This window comes from Moschus berezovskii, chromosome 7, assembly GCF_049115385.1.
Source record: "Moschus berezovskii isolate FMDL1 chromosome 7, NW_MosBer_1.0, whole genome shotgun sequence".
Lineage (NCBI taxonomy): Eukaryota > Metazoa > Chordata > Mammalia > Artiodactyla > Moschidae > Moschus > Moschus berezovskii.
Genome location: NC_142466.1, coordinates 118,263,857 through 118,282,294, shown reverse-complemented (window position 1 = coordinate 118,282,294; position 18,438 = coordinate 118,263,857). Strand labels below are relative to the sequence as shown.

General features: G+C 50.7%; 1 protein-coding gene across 1 annotated transcript; it reads left to right on the top strand.

Annotated features, from left to right (window-relative positions):
* The first annotated feature begins 7,065 nt into the window (after positions 1 to 7,065).
* RPS7 (ribosomal protein S7) lies at positions 7,066 to 12,670 on the top strand. The gene is made up of 7 exons (XM_055427797.2): positions 7,066 to 7,173; positions 7,336 to 7,419; positions 7,518 to 7,589; positions 7,720 to 7,863; positions 8,829 to 8,893; positions 11,967 to 12,117; positions 12,558 to 12,670. The coding sequence occupies exons 2-7, from the start codon at positions 7,345 to 7,347 to the stop codon at positions 12,633 to 12,635; spliced, it is 585 nt and encodes a 194-aa protein (XP_055283772.1). The 5' UTR covers positions 7,066 to 7,173; positions 7,336 to 7,344; the 3' UTR covers positions 12,636 to 12,670.
* Positions 12,671 to 18,438: the final 5,768 nt, after the last annotated feature.

Sequence of the window (18,438 nt, the reverse complement as noted above, 5' to 3'; positions counted from 1 at the left end):
GAGGAAGAGGACTTCTCTTCTTTCCCGGCAGAGACTTTGCCAGCGCATAGCCACAGACTGTCCTCCACAGCCCCCGCCTCCCTCTTCCCCATAGAAGCACTCTCTTTGCCTCGCTGTGCCGGAGTTCCGCAGTGCTCACCACAGCGGCAGAGCCTGACTGTACTCCCCTGCTGACCCTGAATAAGCCCATCTTTGCTGGAGAAACACCTGGCAGTCCATTTGTTTAAGGCCATCACTTTTCTTGTCCCTACAGGGGCCAGAGAAGGCTCCAGAACACTTCTGGTGTTGTAGCCTTGCATTCTGGGAAACACGCACTCAGAAGGACAATGCAGATAGTGGAGTGCAGTTTATTACACCAGCGGGTCCAAGGCAGAGTCTCCTCTTAGCCAAGGACCCCGACCAGTTTTCGTGAAAACCTTATATACACTAAGTGTACATGCCCAAACTACCTCCCCTAATTCCCTGAAACTAGTCTGAACAAAGGAAAAGAAAGATACAATCAAAGTTAACCCGTGATTCATATGCCTTAAGCCTAGGTAGTTAACAGTGGACACACCCCTGTGATCATACCCCAATAAGCATAATAGAATTTATGATTCTATTCGGTTTCACAGATAATTCGGGCATTCTTTAGAGTCGAGGTACAGAGAGTCTAGGTACGAGCCCTGGGGCTCTTCTGGGGGCCTGGTTTTCCAGTTGGTCTGCCGTTACCAGAGATACTGGGCATAGAGCTCAAAGTCCACAGTCCGGCCCAAGATGGAGTCCTGCTTTCAAGATGGAGCCTGTTGTGTTTCCTCCTTCACTGGGGGAGCAAGGAGGGGTGGCGCCCATGTTGCTTCTCTGGGCTCACTGCTTTTCCTGCGGACCCTGGAGTCTGAAGGCACATTTTTCTCGTGGATCCACACTCACGCCCTTGTGTGTGAGGTCCTCCACGCTTCATTGGGGATTCATGTAAAGGCTTCTTTCCAGTTCAGGCCTTGCTCTGTATGTGAGTTTGCCTTTGGCACTTCAGTCTCATCTTGAGATCAGACCGTTTCAACCAAAGCTGGCTGAAAATGCCACTGGCCTGGTTCCTGGGAAGGGGTGTTTCAGATAATGGGGGCTTCCCAGATGGCTCAGTGGGTAAAGAATCTGCCTGCAATGCAGGAGACACAGGAGCCATGGGTTTGATCCCTGAGTTGGGAAGATCTCCCAGAGGAGGAAATGGCAACCCACTCCAGTATACTTGACTGGGAAATCCCGTGGACAGAGGAGCTTGACGGGCTACAGTCCAAAGGGTCCCAGAGATTTAGCACAGCACACAGCACTGCTTCAGATAAAGTAGCATGGAGTTTTTCAGCCTTTGGCCTTATCCTTCTGGAGAGAGACACTATTGTATTGCCAACTGGGAAAGATTGAAAGCAAAAGGAGAAGAGGGTGACAGAGGATGAGATGGTCAGATGGCATCAGCAACTCAACAGACACGAGTTTGAGCAAACTCTGGGAGATCGTGAAGGACAGGGAAGCCTGGTGCGCTGCAGTCCACGGGGTCACAAAGAGTTGGAGAACAAGAGTTAGCAACTGAACAACTGTGTATGGGGGATGCAGGAGTCTGGGCTCACGGGATCATTCCTTGCACAGGCACCCAGTGTTTTCACATCCTCATTTCCTCAGGGCTCAGGATAGGAGAAGCTGCAGTCTGATAGTTTCTCCTGGCTGACACTCTTTGTTTCCTTCCTGAGTTCCCTCAGGGCTGGCCAACTCACCATCAAGAGTTGGTTGCAATTGCTGATGACTGTGACATTCTTTGTTTACTGATATGGCAGGCAATATTCCATTTCTCAATATCTCCATTTCTTTACTATTCCAGTCAATGAAACAGGCCAGGACCTTAGCCCTTTCACTTGAAAGAAAAATAATTTGGGGAGAGGAATGCCTCAGGATTTTACTGAGAGTCCTCGTTCTTCACAAATCCTGAAGGCTGACCCGGATGTTACAAACTTCCCGAGGAACTACTCTGTTGCAACATGTAGATTTGCTTCTTTGCTCTCCTTCTTGAGCCTCCCCTCAGGAAGACAGCATCCACTTGCTAAAGCTTTTAGCCATAAAGGGACATAGGACTGCCAAAGAAAAATGGCAGTTTTTCCAAGCCCAGGTTCGACACTTAAGGCATCTGCTATCAGAACAGATGAAAAACCTGTCCTTTCCAGCACTGAGTGACCTTCCTCTGACCTCTGGAAGGTAGATCTTCCTAAAGAAGGGGTGCTTTGTTATCCCCCGCCCCCTGCCCCTGAACAGACACTGCTCTTCTGATCGCTGCCCAGATGTTCTTTAATCCTCGGATGTATAAGCTCTGTTTCCACGTTGTACTTTCCTCCTGCAGGAACTCAAAATAATGTACTGACTTGAAGGTTCCTGTGGAATATTCTTAAAAATACATCTTTTAATGTTCTGAACATTAAAAGGATAAGGGAATATTATGAACAATTCTACTGGCATAAATTCAACAATTTAAATGAAATGTACCAGTTCCTGTAGAAGCACAAACTGCCAAATTTCATCCAATATGAAAGAAATAGTTTAAATATCCTTGTAACTATTAAAGAAATAGAATTCATCATAGTAAAAACCCCTGGAAAAAGAAATCTCCAGGCCCTGATAATTTCACAGCCAAATTCAACCAAATGTTTGAAGAATTAACACTGATTCTACACAATTGTTTTCAGAAAATACAAGACAAGGGAGCCTTCCCAATTTACTTTATGCTGATATCTATTTCTGCTTCATTGACTATGCCAAAGCCTTTGACTGTGTCGATCACAATAAACTGTGGAACATTCTGAAAGAGATGGGAATCCCAGACCATCTGACCTGCCTCTTGAGAAACCTGTATGCAGGTCAGGAAGCAACAGTTAGAACTGGACATGGAACAACAGACTGGTTCCAAATAGGAAAAGGTGTATGTCAAGGTTGTATATTGTCACCCTGCTTATTTAACTTATATGCAGAGTACATCATGAGGAACGCTGGGCTGGAAGAAGCACAAGCTGGAAGAAGCACAAGCTGGAATCAAGATTGCTGGCAGAAATATCAATAACCTCAGATATGCAGATGACACTACCCTTTTGGCAGAAAGTGAAGAGGAACTCAAAAGCCTCTTGATGAAAGTGAAAGAGGAGAGCGATAAGGTTGGCTTGAAGCTCAACATTCAGAAAAGAAAGATCATGGCATCTGGTCCCATCACTTCATGGGAAATAGATGGAAAAACAGTGGAAACAGTGTCAGAGTTTATTTTTTGGGGCTCCAAAATCACTGCAGATGGTGATTGCAGCCATGAAATTAAAAGACGCTTGCTCCTTGGAAGGAAAGTTATGACCAACCTTGATAGTATATTAAAAAGCAGAGACATTACTTTGCCAACCAAGGTCCGTCTGGTCAAGGCTGTGGTTTTTCCCGTGGTCATGTATGGATGTGAGAGTTGGACTGTGAAGAAAGCTGATCGCCGAAGAATCGATGCTTTTGAACTGTGGTGTTGGAGAAGACTCTTGAGAGTCCCTTATACTGCAAGGAGATCCAACCAGTCCATTCTAAAGGAGATCAATCCTGGATGTTCATTGGAGGGACTGATGCTAAAGCTGAAACTGCAATACTTTGGCCACCTCATGCAACGAGTTGACTCACTGGAAAAGACTCTGATGCTGGGAAAGGTTGGGGGCGGGAGGAGAAGGGGACGACGGAGAATGAGATGGCTGGATGGCGTCACCGATTCTGTGGACATGAGTTTGAGTGTACTCCGGGAGTTGGTGATAGACAGGGAGGCCTGGCGTGCTGTGATTCATGGGGTCGTGGAGAGTCGGACACAACTGAGCGACTGAACTGAACTGAACTGATATTAACCTAATACCAAAACCTGACCAAAACAGTACAAAAAAAGGAACCTAGAGACCAATGTCTCTTGTGAATAGACATTAAAAATCCTCAACAAAATATTAATAAGTGGATGATGAGAAAGTAAGATGAGAGTAAGATGATGAGCCCAGTGAGAAAGAATATACCCCATTACCAAGCAGGGGTCATTCCACATTCAAGGAAGGTGCAATATTTGAAAACCCATTAAGACAGTCTACAAAATTAACAGGCTAGGAAGAAAAACTCACATGATTATACTAAATGATACATAAAATGCATTTGACATAATCCCATTCATGATAAAAACCCAGAACACAGGGATAGGAGGGAACTTCCTCAATAAATAAAGAACATCTACAAATACCTAATGCTGACATCATACTCACTGATGTGATGAAAGAGTGCTTTCCCTGAGGATGGGGAGCAAGGCACGAACGTCGTCTCCTACCAGGCCTTCCAACAAAGGCCTGGAGACCAGAAAGAACTTTACTGGACAGACTTCTGGAGTGCTGCTACGTGGAGTGGGAGACACAGAAGCCAGGTCGAAAAAGTGGGCAAAGGAATGGAAATAGCCCATCAAGGGGGTTTGGAATGATGACCCAGCTAAGATCACAGGTCAGCTCTATTTTCTCTTTTCAACAAGTTCCATGCTGACTCCAGTGAGATAATCAGTTGGCCTCTCTCCCCCTAACATTAGAGAAGTATCAGTTCAGTTCAGTCACTCAATCATGTCTGACTCTTTGCCACCCCATAAGCTGCAGCACAACAGGCCTCCCTGTCCATCACCAACTCCTGAAGTTCACCCAAACTCATGTCCATTGAGTCGGTGATGCCATCCAACCATCTCATCCTGTCATCCCCTTCTCCTCCTGCCCTCAGTCTTTCCCAGCATCAGGGTCTTTTCCAAGGAGTCAGCCCTTCGCATCAGGTAGCCAAAGTATTGGAGTTTCAGCTTCAACATCAGTCCTTCCAATGAACACCCAGGACTGATTTCCTGTAGGGTGGACTGGTTGGATCTCCTTGCAGTCCAAGGGACTCTCAAGAATCTTCTCCAACACCACAGTTCAAAAGCATCAACTCTTCGGTGGTCATCTTTCTTTATAGTCAACTCTCACATCCATACATGACCACTGGAAAAACCATAGCTTTGACTAGATGGACCTTTGTTGGCAAAGTAATGTCTCTGCTTTTTAATATGCTGTCCAGGTTGGTCATGACTTTCCTTCCAAGAAGTAAGTGTCTTGTAATTTCATGGCTGCAATCACATAGAGAAGTATATATAGCTTTAAAACTCTGAGATGAACACAGTCTTAGTAAAGGTTATTGGAAATCTTAGACATGACCTAATGTAACGTTCTAAGCATTTTCCACAGCACCTGGCCCATGTTGATAATTGCTCTGCTAAATTTGACAGGTGAGGAAACTGAAGTTCAAGGAGATTATCTCCCCACAACCAGATACTGTTTGCTAGGTTGGAAATGCCCTTCTCCCTAATGACTCTTTACCACCCCATGTACCACAGAATGTTAGGCTTCCCTGTCCATCACAAACTCCCGAAGCTTGCTCAAACTCACGTCCATCGAGTCGGTGATGCCATCCAACCACCTCATCCTCTGTCCTCCCTTTCTCCTCACCACAGATTAATTTCTTCTCTTCCACAGAATTCCCTGGCTTCTTAAAGCATGAGTCCTCCTGGCCCCCTTTACTCATTTCACTCATATGTATTGTTATAACTTGTCATTATATTCAGTCATACAATTTATGTCTTCTTCACTAAACTTCCCTGGTGGGCTTCCATGGTGGCTCAGCTGGTAAAGAATCCACCTGCAATGTGGGAGACCTGGGTTCGATCCCTGGGTTGGGAAGATCCCCTGGAGAAGGGAGAGGCTACCCACTCCAGTATTCTGGTCTAGAGAGTTCCATGGACTGTGTAGTCAATGGGGTTGCAAAGAGTCGGACACGACTGAGTGACTCACTTTCACTCTCGAAACTGCCATCTCCCAAGGGCAAGGATCCCATGGGTTTTCCTTATAGCCAGCACAGAACACACACCTAGACAATCATCTGTGAATTGTATTTTTCGCTCCTCTCTAGGGCAGGAAGTCCTTTACACACATGTTTCAAGTGACAGGATAGGAAGCATTTTTCCAATAAAAAATTCTTCTGTGTTAAATTCTTGACCCGCTCTAAGGCCATTTGCCATCCCCGAATCTTTCACCACACCTGGACTAAATCCAGCTGTCCAGCTCGAGCCCTGACTTTCCCCAAGCATCCCTCATCCTCCTCCTGGACACGCCCTGTTTGGCCCCAGGTCTTTGCAGATGGTGACTGCAGCCATGAAATGAAGACACTTGCTCCTTGGAAGCAAAGTTATGACCAACCTAGACAGCATATCTAAAAACAGAGACATTACTTTGCCAACAAAGGTCTGTCTAGTCAAAGCCATGGTTTTACCAGTAGTCATGTATGGATATAACAGTTCGGCTATAAAGAAAGCTGAGCACCAAAGAACTGATGCTTTTGAACTGTGGTGTTGGAGAAGACTCTTCAGAGTCCCTTGGACTGCAAGGAGATCCAGCCAGTCCACCATAAAGGAAATCAGTCCTGAATATTCATTGGAAGGACTGATGCTGAAGCTGAAGCTCCAATACTTTGGCCACCTGATGCAAAGAACTGATTCATTGGAAAAGACCATGATGCTGGGAAAGATTGAAGGCTGGAGGAGAAGGGGACGACAGAGGATGAGATGGTTGGATGGCATCACGGGCTCAATGGACTGAGTTTGAGTAAACTCTGGGAGCTGGTGATGGACAGGGAGGACTGGCGTGCTGCGGTCCATGGGGTCGCAGAGAGTCGAACACGACTGAGCAACTGAACTGAGCTGAACTTCCCCTCTTGGGGTGGTTCTTCAGCTCCAGGCCGCCTCCACCACAGGTGTTCCTAGACGTCTCAGAATCGTCGGCCGCACCAAGCAGTCGATACGAGAGCCCAGTGTGGTCTGGAAACCACATTTATGCGTAAAGCAGTTCGTTCCCAAAGCGCTTTCACAAGAATCTCATTTGGTCCTCCACAGCGCAGCAGCCGAGACAATGATAACCGCGGAGCCCCTTCCGGGGACTCTCTAGGCTGCCTCCGCGTCTCAGTGGTTCTTCCGGTTTCTTTACTCTCGCTATTCCCGCCTCTTCCCCTCCGCCGCCGGGATTTAACGAACTCTCGCGAGACCTAGGCCTCTTCCTAGACCTGCTCGAGTTGGCAGCGGCAAGAATCTTTGGCCGCCTCTGCAAGGTACGTGGTCCGCGGGCGCCATGCTGGCCCCCCGGTTTCGGTGGGCACACGTCTGGGGCCCCCGGGTGGGGATGCGGCCGATTGTCTGGCCCGGGGGCCCCGATGGCTTGTGCGGGGGGAGGATGGGGCCGGCCGCTCTTCCTGAGCGCCCTGTGCTTCCAGGTCCCGGCCATGTTCAGCTCCAGCGCCAAGATTGTCAAGCCCAACGGCGAGAAGCCGGACGAGTTCGAGTCAGGCATCTCCCAGGTGAGGGGACGGGCGAGCCGGGGTCCCGGTGGGGGTCGGGGTGAATGAAAGCTGCGCGCGCTGAGCGTGCGTGGGCTGCGCCCTCTGCCTCTTCTCAGGCCCTGCTGGAGCTGGAGATGAACTCGGACCTCAAGGCGCAGCTGCGGGAGCTGAACATCACGGCCGCCAAGGCAAGGGCGTCCCCCCGGGGTGGGCTTCGGGTCCCCCCAGCACAGGGCGGGGTCAGGCACGTGCGCGGAGAGCCGGGGCCACCCTCCCCGCCTAACTGCATCTGTGCCTCTCTTCCCGCCTCGACTATAGGAGATCGAAGTTGGCGGTGGCCGGAAAGCTATCATCATCTTCGTCCCCGTCCCGCAGCTGAAGTCTTTCCAGAAAATCCAGGTGCGCCTGGTGCGCGAGCTGGAGAAGAAGTTCAGCGGCAAGCACGTTGTCTTCATCGCCCAGGTGCGGCGCGGGGCGTGTCATGTCGGGTCGCTGGAGCGAGGGCTTGTGTGGGTAGAGTCACTGGTCGGTGCTTGCACCAGGTTAGAGAGAGAGAAGGGACACTGCTGCTGGTTGGCCGCCTGGTGCCAAGACCCGACTCCCTGGAAAAGACCCTGGCGCTGGGAAAGGTTGAGGGCGGGAGGAGAAGGGGATGACAGGATGAGATGGTTGGGTGGCATCACCGACTTAATGGACATGAGTTTGAGGAAGCTCTGGGAGATGGTGATGGACAGGGAAGCCTGGCATGCTGCAGTCCACGGAGTCGGAAAGAGTCGAACACTACTGAGTGACTGAACCGAACTAAACTGCTGCTGTTAGTTTTAAAGCAGCCCCAATGCCTTCCTTGGCCATAAAAGTACTGGGTTGTGCAGAAGCGATGAAGGTAAGATGTGAACTTGGCGTTTGCTCCAGCTGGTGGGATTTCTCAGCAGACTCGCACCACCCTGGGGAATTACATGTAGCTGCTGGAAGAGGCAGACAAAGGAATGGTTGGTAGGGTAAGAAGAAAATGGTTAAGAAGCTGTGTTTTTGTTTTTAAGTTAGATTGGGCCTTCCTGTAAACAGAAATCTCTAGGACTTAAGTGCTTGGCTGATGAGGAAGTCAAGGAGTAGTATTCTGACTTAGTACCTGTAAGTGGGTAGTGGGTTGGATGAAATGTGAACAGGCATGTAATATTTGGGGGATCAGTCACATTTTTCCAGTTACATTTTAATATAAGCTGTGGGTTCTGAAAGAAGAAATGAAGTCAGGAAGTACTTCAGAGATTCTCACTCACTTGTTGGGTCTAGGTTGTTTGACTTTCTGGAGCTTTGAATTCATTCAGCCATTAAGTCCTTTGGTTTATAAAGCAGTTTTGATAGTGCTTAGTTTTCTGACAACTTCAGTCTTGTTAAAGGTTTGTTGCATGATAATTTTTCCCTTACAGAGGAGAATTCTGCCTAAGCCAACTCGAAAAAGCCGTACAAAAAATAAGCAGAAACGTCCCAGGAGGTAGGTTTTATCAGCATCAAAAATGTGTGTACCACTCTTAATAACCAGTGTTGATTGGCATGAGTTGTTTATAGTAAGAGTTATAGTAAGATTTTAAAATTAAGTGTAGATAATGCAAGAAAGCCATTCACATGGGAATTTTTATCCAGTAACTTGCTTTCTGTACCTGTGTGTGAAATGTTTTCAAGTTAATTCTGGAGGTAAGAATTACATATACTCACGTAGGTGGTACAGTAGGTTGCTGCGCTCACAGAAGGTGAGGCTTTCACCTAGTTCTTTGGGTACAGGGTAGGGGCAGTGAGGAGGACTCTAGTTGGATGTGGTGGGGTGAAGCACACCGGATGCGGAGGTGGGCAGCACAGTGTGTTCTCAGTTTCTCTTTTTGCTGTGGACTTGAGGTTGAAAAGCTAGACTTGTCTGTTGCTCGTGGCACAGGAGAAAGGCGTTGCTGGTGATGGATGTTTTATGAACTTGGTGGACTTGCCGGTTATCTGCCGTGAACTGGATGCCGGAGGCTGGCTCCGTGGCCTGGGCTTTCTGGTGTTGTGTTGTGGTCTCTGACTCTGCACACTTGGTCTCCTGGGTCCCTGCAGGCCTGCCCTTGGGCACTTTGAGAAAGGACTTGGGCGTCCCTGCTGACGGGGTAAAGGGCATCACTCAGCTCCCTCCGTCCAGCCAGCATTCGCGGTGCTGGCATCTGAGCTCAGTCTCGTCTCGAACCAGGGAGTGCCTGGATGCAGGGCGTGAGGGGTCTGCAGTGCTGTGGTCAGGCGTCCAGCCAGCATTCGCGGTGCTGGCGTCTGAGCTCAGTCTCGTCTCGAACCAGGGAGTGCCTGGACGCAGGGCGTGAGGGGTCTGCAGTGCTGTGGTCAGGTGTTGACGGTGCCGCGTTGGGAGGATGGAGAGGCAGCAGTGGTGAGGCTGGAAAGGCAGGTGCCTAGTGTTAGGAACTTGCACTGTTGGTGCTTTGGTCTCGTTTTCAGGGCAGTTGGAGTAGCATTAGCATGTAGAACTTTTTTAGGGGGGCTATTCTGGGGAGTTTGCAGGAGATCAAATACAGGGGTAATCAAGAACGTTGAGTTTACTAATGCTGATACTTCAGTGGTTTTGTAGCCTCGGTTCTGACAACCTGAGTCAGTATTGGAGTATAAAAACAGATCCTTTGCTCAGTGCGCAGTGAAGGTGCTGACTCCCCGACCTGTAGCCTTGGTTCTCCCTCATCCCAAACCTGTCTCCACCTCTCAGCTGATGATGGGTCAGTGACCAGTGGCCTGGCCCAGACCTGGGAGTCTTCCCTTCCCCTGCACCGAGCGATGCCCCGTTTCCAGTCTGCGCTCCTGCCTTCGGCTCCTTTTCCTTCTCTGTGCTCGTCTTTCTCCTGCAGGGTCTTGGCTGCCTCCCTGCTGAAGCCTCCTGGCTCCGCTGCTCTGTGACTGTTAAGTGGTGTTGCCACTGCTTGCCCTCAAAGAGATTTTAGAGCAGCTAGAGTTTGAGACCAGCTTGGATTCCGTTCTACTTTGTGTTTTGAAGGACATAACTAACAGTGTCCATGGCGCTTTCCTAACCCTTGGAAGGGTGTGCTTAACCATTGGTTAGCAGCCATTCGTCGACTGGGCTGGCTGGCTGATTTGTTAGCTGAGAAGTGATGGAGCTGCTCTTGGCCATGGAGCAGTGAGGCTTTGCGGTCATTTCGGAGCCCCTTCACTGCAGATGGTGACTGCAGCCGTGAAATTAAAAGACTCTTAGTCCTTGGAAGGAAAGTTATGACCAACCTAGGTAGCATATTAAAAAGCAGAGACATTACTTGGCCAACAAAGGTCCTTCTAGTCAACGCTATGGTTTTTCCAGTGGTCACATATGGGTGTGAGAGCTGGACAACAAAGAAGGCTGAGCACCGAAGAATTGATGCTTTTGAACTGTGGTGTTGGAGAAGACTCTTGAGAGTCCCTTGGACTGCAAGGAGATCCAACCAGTCCATCCTGAAGGAGATGTCCTGTGTTTTCATTGGAAGGACTGATGCTAAAGCTGGAAGGAACTCCAATACTTTGGCCACTTCATGCAAAGAGTTGACTCATTGGAAAAGACCCTGATGCTGGGATGGATTGGGGGCAGGACAAGGGGACAGCAGAGGATGAGATGGCCGGATGGCATCATCGACTCGATGCATATGAGTTTGGGTGAACTGCAGGAGTCGGTGATGGACAGGGATACCTGGTGTACTGCGCTTCATGGGGTTGCAAAAAATCGGACACGACCGACTAGTGAACTGAACTCTGTGTGTGCAGAGCTGCTGGACAGGAAGAGAAACGAGTAGGACGTGGTGTCTGAGCCACTGAGGGATGAATAAAACCTGGACATGTTCCGTAATAAAAGGGAGCCCTGCAGACATTGGGAATGAGAACAGTCTCTTTGTTCTCTCATTCCTGGTATCCTGTGGTACAAAGCTGATAGGCTGGAAGTTTGGGGTTAATTGAACCTTGTCAGGCAGCCAAATGGGTTGTGAACTTGGAGTCATATCCAGGAGAGGAGCAAGGCTCCCTTGGCAGTCTGTGATGGGATGGGCTGAAATTGGGACCCTCATGGGAGGGGCCAAATCCTAGAGCTGGGGTAGAGCAGTGTCCTTTGGGTGGGGTGTCACCTCATTGCATCGCAGGAACAGGGAGGAACTTTGGTGCATTTTAGAGGCCAGGGAGCCCTCAAAGGGTCTTCGGTAAGTAAAGCCTGTGGTGACATCTAATCGTTTTGGTGATTTAGTTGAGAATCGTGTGAATGACAACTTAAAGGTGTGTCCAGAAATAAGTCAACACTGACGTCCTTTCTGCGGAGAAGGTCACTCACGACAGCTCCTGTGTGTGGTCTCCACTGCACTGAGCTGTTGAAGGGAGGTGGTAGCCTGTGTCTCCCTCTCGTGGCAGGGGCTCTGCTGTGACACAGGAGCCGGAGGACGTAATTCCGAAGCGCGTGTTGCTGTGGCTTCAGGCACCTGCAGCGCCCCACTCAGGGTCTGGCGTGCAGAGGTGACGGGAGGGCAGACCTTGCTGGGTCTCTCACCCATGTCGCTGTGTTCTTCCAGCCGCACTCTGACGGCCGTGCACGACGCCATCCTGGAGGACTTGGTTTTCCCAAGTGAGATTGTGGGCAAGAGGATCCGCGTGAAGCTGGACGGCAGCCGACTCATAAAGGTCCATCTGGACAAAGCTCAGCAGAACAATGTGGAACACAAGGTGGGGGGCCGCCTCTGGGGAGGGGCCAGATGCAGGACCCGGGGAGGGGGCCAGATGCAGGCCTGGAGGGCAGGGTGCAGCCCACCCCTCCCCGGCGGCTCCGGACCCGCCTGTGCGCTCGGCGCTGACTACCTCATGGGCTGTAGATCAGGTTAAATTGGGAGATGTTTTAGACACTGGAATTGTTTTAAATTGTTAGGAGAAATGGACGTGAAGTAATTCCATGGTGTGTTACGCTGCACTTAAGGCTGGGTGGTGGTTGAGATAGACTCTGGGGCGAACTGTCGATTGGCTTCATTTCCTTAAACCACCAGCGAGGGTCTCTGAGTGACCCAGAGGAGCCAGCACTTGGTGCAGCTCCAGACTTGAGCTCGCCCCAGGGGGACTGCAGAGGGCACGGCCCCTGTGTTTTCTGTGACGATTTCTCTCTTTTCTTGCAGGTAGAAACATTTTCTGGTGTCTATAAGAAGCTCACGGGCAAGGATGTGAATTTTGAATTCCCAGAGTTTCAGTTGTAAAGAAACGACTAAATAAACTGCTGTTCGCAGCGCTCCGTCTTGGGTGTGGTTCTCAGGCTTGCAGAGATGCGGATGCAGCGCGGTCTGGATTTTGGGTCACTTCCCGCACAGGCCGGGGGGTCTTGGGCCGATGGCGCCCGTCCTCAGGGCCCATGTTGGTGTCAGACGCATAGCTCGGCAGCTCACTTGCAGGTGCGTCCGTGGTTCTCAGGTCCTTGCCCCTTGCAGGTGATTACAAGCACGAGTGTGGTTCACATGTGCTTAGTAGGCCCTCAGTGCTGGTCACCTGTGTCACATGGTGGAGCCCATTTCTAACCTGCAGGGTTTGTCTTGGGGACGGTGACTGGCCGAGGACCCCGCTGCCGCAGCCCCCTGACTGACCACCTCCGTGGCCTTCAGAGTCCTCCGGCCGATTGTGGGCAGCCTCCTGAATGTACTAAGATCCCTCCTGACCTCGGGATCTTTGGGTGTAACACACTGTGACACCTCTCTCCACCGTGGGGCCTTGTGTGCTCCACGTTTGCGTCCTTGCCCATGCTAGCTGGGCTCCTGTGTCACAAGCTAGCAGTCCATATGGATGGGGCGGGTGGCCTGATGTCCCTTTGCCGTCAGGAGCTCTGGAGGAGTGAAGCCTTGAGGGGAGGGCGGGTGAGGTTAACGTCCTGGTGGACAAAGTGTCCCGAGATCTGGCTTGCACAGAGCTGACCTCTGGGGAGGAGTCCCAGCTGGAGACATGGGCTTGCTGGGGCTCTTGTGTCCAGATGTCTCGGTTATATCTGAGAAATGTAAATAGTAACTGGGCCGTGGGCCAGATTCTTGTCCGACCCCTTGGAAGTGGCCTGGCTCTTTGGCGGTCAGTTTTGGGGGCGGAGGGCAGTGGGGTGAAGAAAAGGAAGGAAGCCTGGAGGCCCCGGAGGAGAAGCACCAGTGATGCTGGTGGCTGTTTGGTATTCGTTTGCCAGGCAGGTATAAACACGACCTGTGATCTAAAAACGGCTCTAATTTACAATCTACTTCAAGTAGGCAAGTTAATATCAGAAATGCACATCAAAGCCACAAGCTGTCACCTCACACCTGTCAGAATGCTGGTCACAGAGGTAATAGAATAGAGGTAACAACTTCTGAAAACAACTCGAGAAAACGTGGGAATGTGTGTCAGTGCGGCCGCTACAGAAAAGCATGCAGGTTCCTCAAAGAGGAGTTGCTGGACGATCACACAATTCCACTTCTGAGTATTTATGCAAAAGTAATGAAAACATCAAAGGGCTGGCTGTCCTCCCAGGCTTATTGCAGCATTATGCGTAATAAGTCAAGGTACTGAAACCTACCTGCCTGTCACAGGACAAATGGATAAAAGCTGCAGATGCAGATGTACAGTCAAATACTCAGTGAGGAGGAGGGGTGTCCTTCACTGACGTGCTTTTCCCTGGAGGGCATAAGCTAAGTGACATAATCCAATGGAGAGACACTGTATGATTGCAACTTCCACGTGGGTCTGAGGAAACCAAACTAGGAAGGGGCGTGGTGGCTGCCAGGGTGGGGTTGGCAGGCAGGGACTAGAAGAAAGGTTTTGGGGTGATAGCACAGGGTAGTGAACACAGACAGCAATGTAGTAAAATCGTCAAGATTCCCGAGAGCTAGATCTTAAAATTATTCCCACCACGAGAAAAGGCAATGACAGGGACTTCCCTGGTGGTCTAGTGGCTGAAGGCTCCACTCTCCCAATGCAGGAGGCCTGGGTTTGATCTCTGGTCAGGGAACCAAGATCCTGCATGCCGCAGCTAAGACCTGTCAGCCAAGAAATGAAACATTTAAAAAAGCAATGACAACTCACGTAATGTGCTAACTGACGCCACCCCTGTAGGCAGCCATATTACCATGTTCAGATGTATCAAATCAATGTACTGTACACCTTGGTCTTGAATGTTGTATGTCAGATACATTTCAATTAAAAATGCAGTTAAAAAAAAAAAACGGATGCTGTTTGTCAGTTCAGTCGCTCAGTCGTGTCCAACTCTCCACGACCCCATGAATCAGCATGCCAGGCCTCCCTGTCAAGGTGAGGAAATTCCCCATCTGTTCCCATTTTTCTGAGAGTTTCTATCATCGAAGTGTGTTGGATTTTGTCAGGTGCTTTCTGCCTCAACTGATGTGACAGGTGGCTTTTCTGTGTTAGTTTATTAGTATGGTGGACCACTTTAGTCAACTTTTCAGTCGATTTTTGATTATTGACCCAGCCTTGCGTCCCCAAAATATCCCACAGTCTTAGCTTATAAATCTTTTTATATAGTGCTCAATTCTGTTTGCTAATATTTGACTAAAAATTGATTTCATCTACACATTTTTTTTATGCGTGCATATCTTTTGCAAGTTATTGGTCTATACTTTTCTTTTTCGTAGCGACTGTCTGGTTTTGGTGTCAGGGTAACACTAACTTCATAAAATAAATTGGTAAGTGTTCCCCCCCACCACCCGTTCTGTTTCCTGGAAGAAGTGCATGGAATTAATTTTTCTTTAAACATCTGGCAGAATTCTATGAAGCCATCTGGCCTAGAGATTTCTTTCTAGTGTTAGTCGCTCAGTGGAGGCCAACTCTTTGCGACCCCCTGGACTGCAGCCCACCAGGCTCCACTGTCCATGAGATTTTCCAGACAAGCATACTGGAGTGTGTTGCCATTTCCTTCTCCTTCTGGGGAGATGTAAAATCACAAGTGCAATCCCCTTAATTGCTCCAGGACTGTTGAATTCTCTCTTTTGTGGGGAGTCCACTGTGGTAGCTTGTGTTTTCCAGGAAGTGGTCTGTTTCCAACCAAGTCATCGGATTGACTTATGCTATCAGGTAACTTGAATAAACAGTCCGTTCTTCCTCATGCATTTGGGGATGTGTGTGGCTGAACTGAACTGAACTGTGGCATCCCTACTTCTGTAATTTGTGACAACTTCTCTTGTCAGTCATCTTTGAAGCTTTTTATGATCCTAATTTGCCAACTGTCTAATTAAATGACACCCCCACCCCCACGCCCCCACTTCCAGCCACATGGAAGCTGGATCCATCCAGTCATGGATTTGGCTTGTGTTGCTTAGATGAAATTCCAGTGAGTGGAGGGCTTTGGGGGGCTCACCATGGGTTAGGGCTTCCCAGGTGGCGGTAGTGGTAAAGAACCCTGCCTGCCAATGCAGAGGACATAAGAGATAAGGGTTCGATCTCTGGGTGGGGAAGATCCCCTGGAGGAGGGCGTGGTGACCCACTCCAGTATTCTTGCCTGGAGAATCCCATGGACAGAGGAGCCTGGTGGGCTACAGTCCATAGAGTTGCAGAGTCAGACACGACAGAGCGACTTAGCACACACACGCAGAGTAGGTCTCGGCAAGCAGCAGGTGAGTACTTCATGGTTTTGGAGTGAAACCCACATGGAGAAAAAGTGCAGTGTGTTAGCCTGTATTTATCCCTGCCTGCGTGGTACCAGGTGATAACTGTCACTCTCTCTTCTGCTCTCCTGCATTCCCACAATAGGCTTATTTATTCCAAAGAAAGGAGGAAGAACAGAAAAGATGCATAAAGAAGGGACTGGTGTGGAAGTCTGGAGGGAAGAGTGAGGGGCCCCGAGACCCCATCTCACACATCCCCGAGTTCCCACACTCCCTCCTCCCCGCCAAGGCTTTGCAAACAGGAAGCCATTCGAAGATAAGGCTGCAGCCCCGGCCAGAATCTCTGGCCGGCCGACAGCCAGGCCACTCACCCGACGCCCGACGTGTGGGTCTGAGCGCAGCCCCAGGCGGGGCTGAGGGTCCCCCCGGTCAGGACGCCCGACGTGTGGGTCTGAGTGCAGCCCCAGGCGGGGCTCAGGGTCCCCGCGGTCAGGACGCCCGACGTGTGGGTCTGAGCGCAGCCCCAGGCGGGGCTCAGGGTCCCCGCGGCCGCCGTCAGGACGTCCCTCTGCCCAGTGTGTACCTCAGGTAGGGACTCTGCTGGCCCCTCCGCAGCCTCGGGGCGGGACGCGGGGGGGACCCCACGGGAGATGCTGGGGACGTGAGGCGTGGCTGCTCGGGGGCACCGGGGGTACTGGGTGCAGGGCAGAGCTGTCTCAGGGACCAAGGCCAGGTTAATTCTCTGGTTCGTGTGGAGACTGCCTGGAGCCGACCAAGGAGAAGCACTTAGTCTACCAGTGACTAGGAGACCGAGGCAAGCCCTGCCAAGCTGACTCGGATTCAAAGCAGAGAGAAGCAGTTTTTCCTGAGTCCCAGCCCATGTAGGCGCCTGCAGGAGGCGCGCCCAGGACAACTGCTCCTCTGTGCTTTCAACTCAGTTCAGTCGCTCAGTCGTGTCCGATTCTGCGACCCCATGGACCACAGCATGCCAGGCCTCCCTGTCTATCCCAGCTCCCGGAGTCCACCCAAACCCATATCCGCCCAGCAGCTCCGGGTGGGGCTCAGTGACGGGAGTCCGGTGGGGCTGCAGAAGGCAACTGTCGGGGCAAATCGGGCCCCCTTGTGTCGGGTCCTTTTATGATCGGGGAGGGGTCATCCCGCCTTCATCACTGGGCTGTGCAGTGTCAACAGGGGTCCCTCCTGCCTCGACGCCTGCCTATGGGCTGAAGCTGGGCTGCAGTCCTGAAGCTGAAAGCGGATGTCTGGAAGCCATGGAGTATGTGCAACTGGGTTTTCAGTTTGATGAGAAATGTGTTGCCCTGGGGGTGAGCTGAGCAGCACCCCAAACTTTCACGGCTCCCCAATTTTATTTACCGTTTTGAACAATCTATATGCCAAATAAGAGAACACACAGATGATTCTCGTAAAGGTAGGGAGGGAAATACGGAAAAGGCCTCTTCCTACTTTGAGGGTCTTGGTAAGAAGACAAGAAAGATGTGTGCCTTTGCGGTGACGCTGGCCATGCTGTGGCCTCAGGGGAGGCCCAGTGTCACTGTAGGAACAGCACGGCGGGTGGTGGGGATGTCTGCCCCTGAGACCCACGGCGCTTCCAAGAAATGTGCTGCTCTGCAGGCACTCGAGGTACCCATAAGGTGCTGGGCCTGCTGTGGGTGTTTAATGAAAATGTACAATTGCATGTTTGGCGTGCAGGAAGCTGCATATTTTTCATTGCCTATTTCATTCTTACAATGTATTTCTACTAAAAGTTCCAAATTGAATTTCCTTTCCCCTCTGCAAAGCCGCCTCCTTCATGGAGGGGAGGGTCCCAGTCTCACGGGCTCTGGCCTCCCGGGTCCTGGCTGGGAGATAAGGGTGTTGTTGTTGAAGAGGCCCCGGGAGGAGCTGCAGCTTCCTGGTTTATAAAACAAAATTCCTCTTCTAAGAGGGCAGGAAGGAGCCTGAAGGCTGGGAAACAGGCTCCCACCAGAGTCTGCCCACCCCAACTTCGGCTGGCAGGACCCGCTGGGTGGGTGGGCACAGACGCACGCGCGGGCAGAGGGCCAGGGGGTGAGGGGAGGGCTGAGGGGCTCTCTACCACGCAGGGCCCTCCTCCCGCTGCTCCCCTCACTCAAGAGGTGGTCTCGAAACCAAGTCAGAGCAGTTGTTCAGTCACTCAGCCGTGTCCGACTCTGCAACCCCATGGACTGCAGCACGCCAGGCCTCCCCGTCCATCACCAACTCCCAGAGTTTACTCAAATTCATGTCCATTGAGTCGGTGATGCCATCCAGCCATCTCATCCTGTCGTCCCCTTCTCCTCCCACCTTCAATCTTTCCCAGCATCAGGGTCTTTTCCAATGAGTCGTTTCTTAGCATCAGGTGGCCAAAGTATTGGAGTTTCACCTTCAGCATCAGTCCTTCCAATGAATATTCAGG

Excerpts from the sequence above, each read along its gene's own strand:
- RPS7 (XM_055427797.2), top strand. The coding sequence starts at position 7,345 with ATGTTCAGCTCCAGCGCCAAGATTGTCAAGCCCAACGGCGAGAAGCCG. Across the intron at positions 7,420-7,517 it reads TCGAGTCAGGCATCTCCCAG|GCCCTGCTGGAGCTGGAGAT; the intron begins GTGAGGGGACGG and ends GCCTCTTCTCAG. Across the intron at positions 7,590-7,719 it reads TGAACATCACGGCCGCCAAG|GAGATCGAAGTTGGCGGTGG; the intron begins GCAAGGGCGTCC and ends CCTCGACTATAG.